Source organism: Pongo pygmaeus, chromosome 10, assembly GCF_028885625.2.
Source record: "Pongo pygmaeus isolate AG05252 chromosome 10, NHGRI_mPonPyg2-v2.0_pri, whole genome shotgun sequence".
NCBI classification, from domain to species: Eukaryota; Metazoa; Chordata; class Mammalia; order Primates; family Hominidae; genus Pongo; species Pongo pygmaeus.
The window spans coordinates 1318188-1333361 of record NC_072383.2 but is presented as its reverse complement, the minus strand read 5'-3'; the positions used below and the strand labels follow the sequence as shown (position 1 = coordinate 1333361).

The window sequence follows — 15174 nt, the reverse complement described above, 5'->3', positions numbered from 1 at the left end:
AAATTTGTATCATGAAGGCTTGTTGTACAGACTATTTCATCACTCAGGTTTTAGTCACTTTTCGTGATCCTCTCCCTTCTCCCACCCTCCACCCTCCAATAGACCCCAGAGTCTGTTGTTCCCCTCTATATGTCCATGTGTTGCCATCATTTAGCGCCCCTTGTGAGAACATGTGGTATTTGGTTTTCTGTTTCTGCGTTAGTTTGCTAAGGATAATGACCTCTAGCTCCATCCGTGTTCCTATAAAAGACATGATCTTGTTCGTTTTTATGGCTGCACAATATTCCATGGTGTACAGGAACTACATTTTCTTTATCCAGTCCACCACTGATGAGCACTGAGGTTGATTCCATGTCTTTGTTATTGAGAACAGTGCTGCGATGAACATATGTGTATATGTGTCTTGTTTTATTTCAAATAGCTTTTGGGGTGTGTTTTCTTGTTACAAGAATGAGTTATATAGTGGTGAACTCTTAAGATTTTAGTGCACCCATCAACTGAGTACTATATATACATGGTACCTAATAATTAGTTTTTTATCCGTATCTTCCCTCCCTCACCCCCTCGGAGTCTCTAAAGTCGATTATATCACTCTGTATGCCTTTACATACTCATAGCTTAGCTCCCACTTAAAAGTGAGAATATAAGCCTTTTGGTTTTTAACTCCTGTGTTACTTCACTTAGAATAATGGCCTCCAGCTCCATCCAAGTTGCTGCAAAAAACATCATTTCATTACTTTTAACGGCTGAGTAGTATTTCATGATGTATATATGATAGAACGATTGATATTCCTTTGGGTATATACCTAGTGATGGGATTGCTGGATCAAACTGTATTTGTTTTTAGGTCTTTGAGGAATCACCACATCGTCTTCCACAATGGTTGAACTAATTTATACTCCCACCAATAGTGTTTAAGAGTTCCTTTTTCTCTGCAACCTCACCTGTCGTCTAGTCTGACATCGTCACTGCAGTCCTGTCTAGTCTGACGTCGTCACTGCAGTCCTGTCGTCTAGTCTGACGTCATCACTGCAGTCCTGTCGTCTAGTCTGACGTCGTCACTGCAGTCCTGTCGTCTAGTCTGACGTCGTCACTGCAGTCCTGTCGTCTAGTCTGACGTCGTCACTGCAGTCCTGTCGTCTAGTCTGACGTCGTCACTGCAGTCCTGTCGTCTAGTCTGACGTCGTCACTGCAGTCCTGTCGTCTAGTCTGACGTCGTCACTGCAGTCGTCTAGTCTGACGTCGTCACTGCAGTCCTGTCTAGTCTGATGTCGTCACTGCAGTCCTGTAGTACAGTCTGACGTCATCACTGCAGTCCTGTAGTACAGTCTGACGTCGTCACTGCAGTCCTGTAGTACAGTCTGACGTCGTCACTGCAGTCCTGTAGTACAGTCTGATGTCGTCACTGCAGTCCTGTAGTACAGTCTGACGTCGTCACTGCAGTCCTGTAGTACAGTCTGATGTCGTCACTGCAGTCCTGTAGTACAGTCTCATGTTGTCACTGCAGTCCTGTAGTATAGTCTGACGTTGTCACTGCAGTCCTGTAGTCTAGTCTGAGGTTGTCACTGCAGTCCTGTAGTATAGTCTGACGTTGTCACTGCAGTCCTGTAGTATAGTCTGACGTTGTCACTGCAGTCCTGTAGTATAGTCTGACGTTGTCACTGTAGTCCTGTAGTATAGTCTGACGTTGGGTAGCATAATGCCTCCAGCTTGTTCTTTTTGCTTAGGATTGCCTTGGCTATTCGGGCTCTTTTTTCGTTCCATATGACAAATTCAATTTCTTTAATAGATAAAGGCCTGCTCAATTTTCTATTCCTTCTTGAGCCAGTTTTAATAAATTATATTTTTCAAAGAATGTCTATTTATTACATTTATTGGTATAAGGTCGCTCAAAATATTCCCTTATCTTTTTAAGTGTCTTTAGAAACTGAAGTGATAACCCCTCTCTCATTTCAGGTATTGGCAATTCATGTGCCTTCCTTTTTCCCTTGATCCGTTTGGTAGGGACTTATCAATTTTTTAAATTTTTTAAAGAACCACGGTTATGAATTTTGTGAATTTTCTCTGTTGATTCTCTGTCTTCTGTGTGTTTGATTTGTTATCTTTACTATTTCCGTTATCCTACTTACTGTGGTTTAATCTGCTTCTTTTTCTGGTACCTTAGTATAGAAACTAAGATCAATGAATTTCAACTTTTCTTCTTTTTTAATATAGGTATATAAGGGTAAAAATTTCATTCTAACCACTTTTTCAACTGTGAAACACAAAATTTCACATTTGAATTTTCATTCAGTTCAAAATGATTCCCTAATATTCCTTCTTCTCTAAGCCACGGTATTTAGAATTATGTTATCTAATTTCCAAACATTTTCTAAGTATCATATTAACTTCTAACTGAATTCTACTATGGTTAGAGAACAACTTCAACATATCTCAGTCTTCTGAAATTTACTGTGACTTACTTTTTAAGGCCCAGCATATGGTCTGTATCTGTGAAACTTCCATATGCACTTAAAAAACATATATTTTCTCCAGTTGTTAGATATAGGATTCTCTAAATGTTAAACAAGTCAAGTTAATAGTCTTTAGATCTCCTATATTTCTGATTGCTTTTGTTTGTTTACTAATCCTATCAGTTTCTAAGGAATAGAGGCCAAAATCCCCAGTAATGACTGGTGACCACAGATTTGTTTTACCTTTAGTTCTGTCAGTCTGTCCTTCATGAATTTTGAAGCTCTATTAGATATATATTTGTTAGGATTATTATGTCATTTGGATGCGTTGTCCCCTTTATCTTTATGATATGCTCTTTTTTATCTCTGGGAATACTCTTTGTGTGGAAGTCTCCTTTGTCTGATATTAATATAGCTATGCCAGGTTTCTTAGGATTACTATTTCCAACAACTACCTTTTTCTGTTAATTCCAGCCAGTGTTTATGATAGTATAGGTCTTATGTACAGCATACAGTTGAGCCTTGCTTTTTTTTTCTAATACATCCATTCTAATATCTCTGTCCTTTACTTAGTGTGTTTATTATATTTCATTTTGCCATAAATATTGATATGGTTGAATTTCTGTCATTCATTTGTTGTTTCTGTTCTTTGTTTATTTGTTGTTCCTTTTCTGCCTTTATTGGTTGGATAAATGAAACAATTTTTAGCATTGCATTTTATTTCCTCTATTAGCTCTTCAGTTGTTTTTTCTTTGTTTTTTTTTTTTTTTTTTTTTTTTTTTGTGACAGAGTCTCATTCTGTCGTCCAGGCTGGAGTGCAGTGGCGCCATCTTGGCTCACTGCAACCTCTGCCTCCCAGGTTCAAGCAATTCTCCTGCCTCAGAATCCCGAGTAGCTGGGATAACAGGCACCCGCCACCACACCCGGCTAGTTTTTGTATTTTTAGTAGAGACGGGGGTTTCACCATGTTGGCCAAGCTGGTCTCAAACTCCTGACCTCAAGTGATCCGCATGCCTTGGGCTCCCAAAGTGCTGGGATTACAGGCATGAGCCATGGTGCCTAGCCGCTCTTCAGGGTTTTTAAAATTTTTGTTGTTATTATTTTGGTAGTTGCTCTACAGCTAACAATATGCACCTTATCAAAGTCTATTTAGATTAGAAATTGTACTACTTCACATCTAACACTTCATAATCTTTCTTTCTATTTTTTTTTTTTTTGTTAGAGACAGGGTTTTACTCTGTCAACCATGCTAGTGTCCAGTGGCACAAACAGGACTCAGTGTAAACTCAAAATCCTGGGCTCAAGTGATCCTCCAGTCTCAGCTTCCCAAAGCACTGGGATCACAGGCATGAGTCACCATGCCCAGCCAACAGTTCATATTTTCTACTTTAAGAACGTAACAACCTTACAATTCTATCTCCTAATATTTTGAGATACTGTTGTCCTATCTTTCACTTTTACATGTATTATAAATGCCAGCTCATCATGTTATTTTTGCTTTAAATGGTTAGTTGTCTTTTAAGGGAATTCTGAGAAGAAAAAATACATTTTCTACATGTATCAACTGATTTACCATGTCTGTGTTTTTTTTTTTTTTTTGGCGGGGGGACAGAGTCTCACTCTATCACCCAGGCTGGAGTGCAGTGGCGTGATCTTGGCTCACTACAGCCTCCGTGTCCTGGGCTCAGGAATCCTCAGTCTCAGCCTCCCAAGTAATTGGAACAAGAGGTATGAGCCACCATCCTCAGCTAATTTTTTTTTTTTTGTAGAAACAGGGTTTCGTCATGTTGTCTAGGCTGGTCTCAGACTCCTGGACTTAAGTGATCCTCCCACCTTGGCCTCTCGAAGTGTTGAGATTACAGGCGTGAGCCACAGTGCCCGGCCCATGTCTGGTGTTCTTCATTCCTTCCTGTAGATTCATGCTCCCATCTGGATTCATTTCCCTTCAGCTTGAAGAACACCCATTAGCATTTCTTGTAGAGTGCTTTCTAGAGATGAATTCTTTTCATATTTGTTTATATGAAATTGTCTTTATTTAATCCTAGTTTTTAAAGGGTCTTTTTCTTTGGTTACAGAATTTTAGGCTAATTTTTTTTTTTTTTTAGTACCCTGAAAGAAGTTCCATTGTCTTCAGGTCCTCACTGTTTCTGATTAAGGACTCAGCTATCAATAGTTTCCCTTTATGCGCTGTGCCTTTTTTCTCAGGCTGCTTTTATTTTTCTCTGCATATTTTGTTTCCAGCAACTGGATTATGATATTTCTAGTTGTGATTTTTTATTTTTTGTATTTATCCTGCTTGGTTTCACTTAGTTTCTGGGATTTGTAAATCAAAGATTTATGGTTTCAAATTAAATTAGAGAAATATGTTGGTCATTTTTAGAAACTGTCTTTCATCTGCTTCATGCTCACTTTTATCCTTCTAGTGCTCCACATGTATGTTAACCCATTTGAAATTGTCCTACATGTCACTGAGGCTCTGTTCATTCGGTAAAAATCCTTTCACTCCCTGTTCTATAGATTGAATAATTTCAATTGATCTATTTTGAAGTTCACTGACTCTTTCTTTTGACAGCTCTAATTTGCCATTAAGACTATCCAATAGGCCGGGTGCGGTGGCTCACGCCTGTAATCCCAGCACTTTGGGAGGCCAATCTGAGGTCGGGAGTTTCAGACCAGCCTGACCAACATGGAAAAACCTCGCCTCTACTAAAAATACAAAATTAGCTGGGTGTGGTGGCGCATGCCTGTAATCCCAGCTACTTGGGAGGCTAAGGCAGGAGAATCACTTGAACCCGGGAGGCGGAGGTTGCGGTGAGCCAAGATGGCGCCACTGCACTCCAGCCTGGGCAACAAGAGCGAAAAACTCCATCTCAAAAAAAAAAAAAAAAGACTATCCAATAAATTTTTCATTTCTATTTCAATTATCAAATTTCCATTTTCATTTTATGATTATTACTTTTTTGAGATAGGGTCTCATTTTGTTGCCTAGGCTGGAGTACAGTGGCACAATCAAAGCTCACTGCAGCCTCAATCTCCCAGGCTCAAGCAATCCTCTCACCTCACCCTCCCAAGTAGTTGCACCACCACACCTGGCTGATATTTAAAAAAATTTTTGTAGAGACAAGTTCTCACTATGTCAAATTTCCATTTTAAAATACTTTTCCTTTCTCTGTTGAGATTTCCTATCTATTCCATCATCAACATGACATTTTTCTTTAATTTTTTGATGTATATGTATAGGGGTGAATTTAGTTTTTTGTTTTTTTTTTTTTTCTGTTAAACCAAATAGGACTCCTCAGAGGTGATTTCTACTGCATGCTCCTTTTCTGCTCTATAGATCATATGTTCCTGATTCTTTGCATGTCTGGTAATTTTTAAAAGCTCAACATGGGATATATTGCAAATATGGTTCTGTTAATTTCTTCTGAGGAGCAGTGATTTTTATTTTAGTACATATAAGTCAGTTAATAGTTGACTCCTTGAACTTGTATAGGTTTGGAGTTAACCTTTGATATGCTGATCTGCTGAAAGCTCAGGATATTTCCCAGGCTTCTCTATCTCGGTGAGACTCATCGTCCAAATTTGGTCTACCCTGTAAGACTTAATTGGGGCCTTGTTTTACCAGTCTTAGCCTGGGTCTAGAGTAGGCCTTATATTAAAGCATGGTCCTTGTTCCTAAAGCCTATCTTTTTTGTTATCTCAGCTAGATAACTGAAGTTAACAAGGATTTCTCCATGCTGACTGGGTTGGAACTCCAGATTCCCCACTGCTCTATCTCTAATATTACAATTCCAGTCTCATTCTGTAGCATCTAATCTCTGGTAAGCCTTGGGCAGTCTCATTCAGTGAACACGTAGCCTAGTCCTCAGCCAGGAATCATGATATCTGGCTTCCAGCTTCTCCTCAGTATACTGTTTGTATATGAATTACTTCCCTGATTTACACATGATATTTACAACTACAGAATCAGGGGACCTCAGGAGGTCATCTGGCCAAAGAAGCACACAATTTTTAAATTGATGGGAGACCTTTCGAATCTGAGTGAGAAAACTGCAGACCTGAAAAGCTAAGTGATGTCTCCAGGTACAAACACAAAAGCACAAATTGGATTTTCAGTTGTAAATGTCATGCTTTGCAAGCACCCAGCTTTACCAACTTCAACGTGTTTTTTTAAATCTCATTTGATCCGTGTAACAACTTCATGAGGTGGGTCTAAGTATTACTACGCCTGCTTCACGGGTAAGCAAACTGGCTCAAAATGTAAGCAAATCCTTTGCTACACAGAGCATCTTTTAATCCTCTTTCATTCAGTAACTTCTGGAAGAAAAGCTTATGATTAAATGGATAGATTACTGTCTTTGACATCCACAGCTTGAGGGGAGTTTTACCTATTTGGAGAGTGAGTAGCTACCTATAGGGTACACTCTGGAGGACAATAAAACAGATGGTCCTGAAAGGAAAATTAAAAAACAAAAAACATCAAAAATCCAAACAAAACCAAAAAAACCTGCCATACTGGTAAATTATATATCAGATTTTCTTCAAATGGGTATTGCAATTAGGTTAAGGCATCAGGTTACCTACCTACAATAATTAACCTTTTAAATGATTCATTTATATTTAACAAAAGGGATGAGGGTTGATCCTATACCTCCAACAGAGAAAAAAGAAAAGGAAAAAGTAGGACAATAATCTCACTTCCTTCGTCTTGTGAGGAGTAGATGACAGACAGTCTTAATTTCATCCCTACACAGGTAAGCACATTTTTACACGTGAACCATATATTGATAGAGAGAGAGAAAGAATTTTGAAAGTTGAAAACAAGAGGGACTTTCGGGGTCTTTACCTGAAAAGTTTAGTTCTTTATTTGTTACTTAGACCTTATTCCAGCCACTTGAGGCTTTTTACATAAAAAAAGATTAGAAAGCATGGATTTTTTTTTAAACATGGTTTCTTCTATTTGGAAGTTATGTCTGATCTTAAAAAGCTAAAATGTGGAATAAGTTTAAAATTTAAAGAAGGAGAAAGGCAAAGAACATTTAGGGTTATTTGTAATTTATTCCAATTCAGGTCACAAGAAAGTAAAGAAATTTCTATAGGGTGGGCCATATAAAAGCACTGAATATCAGGGCAGAAAAAAGGGGAGCAGAATGAGAGAGTTAAGCAAAACTGAGCAGGAGTCCCAAGGGATAGTTGATTGTAGATATAAACTTTGCTTTATAACTTTAACTAGTCCCAGACCCACCAATGCTATTTGTTTATAGCTATACTGTACAACATATTGTTTTTTTTTCAAGTGTAAAATAATTTTATATTAATTTATGTGGGTTTCCTACATAACATTCAACCTCAGTATTCTAGCCCATTGTGAAAAATGCTTCCAAGTCCACTGAAAGTCCTTTATCATATGTCTACAGACTTTAAAAAAAATGGCTTTTGGTGGAAGTATAAATAAATATGGCTTTGTGAAGAGGAAACATGCTCTTATGTAACTCAGAATGCATTTTCATTTTTATTTTCCCCCCTGAATTGTTACTAGGATATAATTTGGATAACTATTTACAATTTTATAGTTAATTCGGAACACTATGTCATAAATCCCTAAGGAGATTTTTTTTCAATGTGAGCAACTCCACAATTTTTTTTTTTTTTTTTTGAGACAGTTTCACTCTTGTTGGCCAGGCTGGAGTGCAATGGCGTGATCTCGGCTCACTGCAACCTCCGCTTCCTGGGTTCAAGTGATTCTCCTGCCTCAGCCTCTTGAGTAGCTGGGTTTACAGGCACGGGCCACCACGCCTGGCTAATTTTTGTTGTTGTTGTTTTGTTTTTTTTTGAGACGGAGTCTCGCTCTGTCGCCCAGGCTGGAGTGCAGTGGCGTGATCTCGGCTCACTGCAAGCTCCGCCTCCCGAGTTCATGCCATTCTCCTGCCTCAGCCTCCCGAGTAGCTGGGACTACAGGCGCCTGCCACCGCGCCTGGCTAATTTTTTGTATTTTTAGTAGAGACGGGGTTCACCGTGTTAGCCAGGATGGTCTCAATCTTCTGACCTCGTGATCCACCTGCCTTGGCCTCCCAAAGTGCTGGGATTACAGGCATGAGCCACCGTGCCCAGCCACGCCTGGCTAATTTTTTTTTTTTTCTTTTGAGATGGAGTCTCGCTCTGTCACCCAGGCTGGAGTGCAGTGGCGCAATCTCAGCTCACTGCAACCTCTGCCTCCCAGGTTCAAGCGATTCTCCTGCCTCACCCTCCTGAGTAGCTGGGATTACGGTGTGCGCCACCACACCCAGCTAATTTTTGTACTTTTAGTAGAGACGAGGGTTCACCATGTTGGCCAGTCTGGTCTCGAACTCCTGACCTTGTGATCCACCGGCCTCGGCCTCCCAAAGTGCTGGGATTACAGGCGTGAGCCACCGCGTCCAGCCAATTTTTTATATTTTCAGTAGAGACAGGGTTTCGCCATGTTGGCCAGGCTGGTCTAGAACTCCTGACCTCAGGTGATCCACCTGCCTTGGCCTCCCAAAGTGCTGGGATTACAGGTGTGAGCCACCGTGCCCAGCCTGTTAACAGCTCTCTTAATCACAATTGTACTCTACTTTTCTCTCCTAACAGTCAATAATTTTTTAAATGTCAGAATTTAGTACTGGACTCTTCTTAGGTACATATAAAAATTTATTCTCTGTTAGTGGGAGACCTTTTTTTGGCCAGAAAGCATCTCATGAGTATATAACTTAACACAGAGATATTTGGATTACTCTGCCAGCTTTACTTGTTTCCAGAGAAGACCAGTCTTCTAAACATGTCTGTCTAGTCAGTTCAGGAGATTCTAATATTTTTCATTTTTCACCTGTGTTGACATCATCTTTTAAATCATATTTATTTATTTTTTAAGCTCCCAATTAGTATAGTGATTTAACTTCTACTCGTTGGTTTCATTCTTTGAATGACTTACAACTAACTGCCTGCATATAGGAGGCTACCTATTGAATAGCTCTAAACTCTCAATGAAACCAAAGAGCTCTGCCACCTCTTCCCTGAACAAACCAGTTGTCAGGGCAGTCAAATTCACAGCTTAATAAAAATTTTATTAAAAATAAAAAATAGACTTGTAAAATTTATTCTGAATGCTAATGTAGGGTGGGACTGCAGGAGGAGTTTGAATGCAGGGCAGTGTCGAATGAACTAGCTCACCTAGAATTCTTAATAGTGAACCTCATGACCTCAACTGATACTTAAAATTTATTACAGTTATTACAGTTGTTATTTTATTATTTTTCCCCTGCTCCCTTTTATCCTTTCTTTCTTAAGGGAAAAAGGCTAACATAAAAGTGGAATAAAAAAGTAATGGTTAACAAAACCACAGCATAAGGAAGAGAAGAACCATTGTGGGATCTGCCAATAAAAATGTTCCTTCTCTTCAGGGCTGGCTAACCAACGCAAATGTTTCTAATGCACCACTGGCAGGCTACCAAGCGAACTGTTTTACGTCTCCCCAAACTTAGGGTCACCATTTATCTGTAACAGATGCTCAAAAATTACATTAATATACGCTAGGAATGGAAAATAGCTATTAATTCATTTCTCTTGGCTTGATGAGGTCAGGATTATTCCAGAAAACAAAGCTATTCTAGTGCTTTGCTGAAGAATTTTCTATGCAAATGGGCCAACTACCTTTTCCTCAGGGAAGACTCTGTCTTATTCTAGCTCCAGAGTCACACATATTCCTGTTTCAGTCTCCCTGCACATTTCATGCCCCTCATATTTCTGCCTCTCAGGTTCTCTAGGTAGACTAAGTCTTTCTACTTGTTCGATGATCAATAATTGAATAATTTAAACCTTTAAAATATGGTGGGTCATGCAATGACTACAGAGTGAAGAATCTAGTGTCATCACCAGCAGTCACAGGGAGGACTTGCCTTTCTCCACTTAAGTTTGCAAGCTTTTTCCTCATGATGCTACTCGGAACTCTAACCTCTCTTAATTCTCCCCCTACGCCAATCCACTTCTGGCTTCACTTGCGCATTACTTCCAAGACACATCACTTGTAATGCTTTTCTAAAAGGACAGAATCTCGTAGCCTTGCACTATAGCCCAAGAACGTGAAAGCACAGAGGACACCTCAACATTCTTGGGTTGCAGTCACAATATCGCAATTACCATGTCCCATGAGAATTCATGCTAAGGTATCATGGCAAGATTCTGTACAGCTCTATTATTCAGGTATTCAAAGTTTACTGATAGTTCAAAGTAGCAGAAAAGTAAACTGATGTCAGTTTAAAGCACCAGTTGGAGTGAAAAAGTTTTATTTTAGGCCAAAGACAGACTGTGCATTTATGCAGAGAAGAAGTGAGCAATGGCCATGTGAGAGAGAACTGAGAGCGAAAGGCTGCTGAGGCAGGGACTTGAGATCTGTGACAGAAAGAAGAATCTGGCCTTATGAAGGAGAAAGAAACCTATCCTCTGAGACAGAAAAGAAGACAACAAAAATAAAGATAACTGCTGACAGAACGAAGGTAACTGAGGGATCCCGGGATAGACCTGGTTTCAGTAAAATAGCAGTAGGGCCTTTAGGTAAGGGGAAGGGTTAGGAATGGTAAATGAGAGGGTACAACTGGATTTTCAAAAGAGACATGTTTGTTTTAAACAGAAGGTCACTGAGAAGTAAAAGAAACATCTACTATGTATTAGCAGATGCATACATGCTTCACAACAGATTATAGTCTCAGCAACCTACAAAATGTGGGGGAAGCAGGAAAATGTATAACAAAGCTCTGCTAAAAGTGACATTTTTCTAAAAATTGGCTTCCAGTGTGGCAAAATGTTAACTATTGAATCTTGGAGATAGGTATATGGGGGTTCATTCTCTCTACTTGTGTGTACCTTTGGAAATGTTTACAATAAAAAATGTGTTTAAAAATTGCCTAGTCTTCATACAACCTCAGAACCAACAGCCCTCTTCCCCAGTAAGCTCGCCATTTTGCCTGAACTTTCCAGAAGATTTTAGGAATTTCAGAGAGGTAATTACACACAGATATGTATAAGCCAGAGGATTTAAAATTCATTAAAGAGGAACCAAAAATATTTCTATTTGATCAGGATTTGTTCCACCTTTGACCAAATTTATTCTAGAGAGTGAGAAATACAAGTTAGCACTAAAATTAAGTAAGTGTATTGGGGTAATAAACAGAGCCGGAAGATGAATGCAGGGAGAAAAAGTATTTCCACTAAGCATATGCTTGAAGAATAAGACTACAAACACTTACTTCATCTCCAGAACTTCCTCTAAGTGTTTCCTTCTCTCCGCCCGAAGATTAGTCAAGTGAGTTTCCTTTTCTGCCAGAGACTGCTGGGTGGAGGACAGCTTTGCTTTCATGGATTCTAGTTCCTGCTTTACTTTCTCCATGGCCATCAGTAACTCCTCCACCTATCACAAATATGGGAAAGAGAACAACAGAGTATCTTGATCAATTAAAGTCAGAGAACCTGGGTAACACGCAACTCCTGGGTCCAGAAAATTGAAGAGACACAGGAACACATTAAAAATTCTGTACTCTTTCTGGATCAGTTATGTGTATGTATATATCAAGAATCAATACAGCAGATAATAACATCCCTACAGTATAATTCTTTTCAGTTTAGGTCAGAAAGAACTTAATACATGCAAGGGCATACGAGTCATCAGTTTAAGAAGTCGCACGCTGCCACAGACAGTACCTTTTAAGGAAGTTCTTTGGAAATAATACAATACAAATATAAATATAAAAAAAATACAGAACGATTTTAGGAAATAAAAGACATAAACTTGACAAATAACAGATTTCCTGTATACATAGATGAATAATTTTTAGTCCTCTAAACTAAAATTTTCCTATTTACATCATTAAGAAGAATTTCTTTTTAAAGAAACCGCTAGAATTCAATCGGACCATTTCTTGCTCTAAATCCAGGTAGGTAGGGTTTCTTTTTTAAGGAAGGCAGGAAGGAAATATATCCCTATATACCTATATAGTTATGTGTGTGTATATATACATACCAGATAGAAAGGAGACAGAATGCTTTAAAAATGACATGGGGAAAAAAAAAAACAAACAAAAAAACGCTTTGATAACAACAGACCTGAAAAACAACAAACAAAAAGCCACCAGAGAAGACAGACAAAATGCTAAAACATAAGGAAAAGAAACTAAGAGAGCAAGGTAAGTACTTTATCAGTAATTTCCACTTATTCCAGGTGGCTACCAAATCAGAATTATTGAAATAAACATGTTCATTTCAATTCAGAAGCAAATGTAATCAAATAGCCAACTGCATCAATTACAAGAGTTTATGTTAGGTTGTTAATTGCCAAGAAAGGATCTTGGTAATAACTAGTTTTTTCAGAAGTAAAAGATAGGGCAGGTAGAGGTGAGGCATTTGCCATTCATTGATTCCTACATAAACCCCATTTGTGTGATGCTAAAACAGAGAAACCTAGAGTCAAAAATCAGCATGACAAATCAAAGTTGTTTCACTGACCCTTGGAAATTAGTGCTTCCTACCTAAACAAAGTTTCCATGCTGATTGGTAACAGCTGTTAAACAATGATAGTAAGCAGATGCATTTAGTTTTTTGGCACCTGAATTTTTTTATCCTTCCAGAAGTGAGCAAGTTAAATGTCTCCAGCTAACAGCATCCTCACAGTCCCAGTTGCCATAAGAATATATTGTTACAGCCGGGCGCTGTGGCTCATGCCTGTAATCTCAGCACTTTGGGAGGCTGAGGCAGGTGGATCACCTGAGGTCAGGAGTTCGAGACTAGCCTGGCCAACATGGCAAAACCCTGTCTCTACTAAACAAATAAACAAACAAAAAAGAGAATATATTGCTATGTAATACACTGGGATAGGTATTCACACATCTGCAAGCTTTACATGAACATATACCATTGATTCCATTTTATCAGTTTAATTCATGTAAAATTTTATCTAAAATTGGGTACAAATAATACACCAAGCTATGTTTTTATAACATAAAATCAGTAATGGATAAGAACCATTTATAGGAGCTCCAACACATAAAGCATAGGATGTGTCCATCTTTTATAAACTTATCTTAAACAGATCTAAAAAAAATCTGCCTCCTATCCTGTCTTTTGCCACTCCAGGCAACCAACATTGTCACTTTCTTACATAACTTGGACAGATATTTTACATATACACAAGCAAGCATGTGCAAATAACCCATTCCGCCTTTTTCTACACAAATGGAAGCCCATTCTATACATACTCCTATGCATTTAAACATTTTGGGAAAGTTTTTATTAAAATACAAAATAAACATAGAAAAATACACAAATAATAAATGTACAGCTTTAAGAATTTTCTGAGTGAACACACCTACGTAATCAGCACATAAAACAATAAACTAAACGTTACCAGTACCCCAGAAACTGCCCACATATCCCCTTTCCAGATAAAGAGTAACTGGAGTAAAAGGCAGTAAAACTGCCTTTTAACACTCTAGATTAATTTTGACTGCTTATTTTTAATTTATACAAATGAAATTATGTAGTATATAATTTTACAGATTTTTAAACTCAGTGTACTATCTGTGAGATTCATCCAGGTTGCCCGATGCAATTATCGTAACTGTATGGTATGCCACTGTGTGAAAATACCAACATTTATTTGAAGCACTTGTGATAATGAGCAGTTCTTAATTTTAATGGAGTTCAATCAATTTTCTCCTTTATATTTCTTATATGCTCAGAGCTTTTCATATACTGAATAAGATTTTCTCTACTTCAAGGTCATGAGAATATTCTTCTAACCTTTCTTATAAATTCTTTATTGTTTCATGTTTTCATTTACAATATATATGCAACCGATTTTTGCATACATTGTAATGGTTAAAATTCATTTTTATTAGTATGAAGATAGAAGAATTTCAAAAGTCATGGTTAGAAGAAACTTTCTACCTACTTTGCAAAAGATTATAGCTTTAAAGACTACTTATAAATTGTAGGAAAAAATGTAGGGTCCAGCCCTACCGGGCCTGTGGGTTTTCTCTTTGTGTGTGGAGACAAGAGATCGTAGAAATAAAGATACAAGATGAGATAAGAGAAAAACAGCTGGGCCCAGGGGACCACGGACCACTACCACCAAGACGCAGAGACCGGTAGTGGCCCCGAACGCTTGCACTCGCTGCTATTTATTGTATTCTAGGCAAGGGGGTAGGGTAAGAAGTGTGGGTTATCTCAAATGATTGACAGGGTCAAGTGAGTCACGTGTCCACTGGACAGGGGGCCTTTCCCTTTAAAGTAGCCGAGGCGGGGAGGAAGGACAGCATACGTCAGCATTTCTTGTATGCACTTCACAGAAAGATCAAAAGTCTTTAATACTTTTACTAATTCTGCTACTGCTAAGAGGAGGACCCAGGTGCACAGGCGGAACATGAAAGTGGACAAGGAGCGTGACCACTGAAGCACAGCACTGCAGAGAAACGTTTAGGCCTCTGGATGACTGCGGGCAGGCCTGGCTAACATCAGGCCTCCCACAAAAGGTGGTGGAGCAGAGTGTTCTCTAACTCCCCCAGGGAAAGGGAGACTCCCTTTCCCGGTCTGCTAAATAACGGGTGCCTTCGCAGGCACTGGCGCTGCCGCTAGACCAAGGAGCCCTCAAGTGGCCCTTATCCAGGGTGACAGAGGGCTCATGCTCTTGTCTTCTGGTCACTGCTCACAGTGTCCT

General features: G+C 38.9%; 1 protein-coding gene across 16 annotated transcripts in view; it reads right to left on the bottom strand.

Annotated features, from left to right (window-relative positions):
- Positions 1 to 15174, bottom strand: part of ERC1 (ELKS/RAB6-interacting/CAST family member 1) — a 511134-nt gene that overhangs the window by 198057 nt on the left and 297903 nt on the right. For all 16 annotated transcript variants that reach the window (XM_063672288.1, XM_063672287.1, XM_063672289.1 and 13 more), the window contains one exon: positions 11714 to 11874. In XM_063672288.1, the coding sequence (XP_063528358.1) occupies positions 11714 to 11874 (161 nt within the window). The remainder of the gene's footprint in view (positions 1 to 11713; positions 11875 to 15174) is intronic.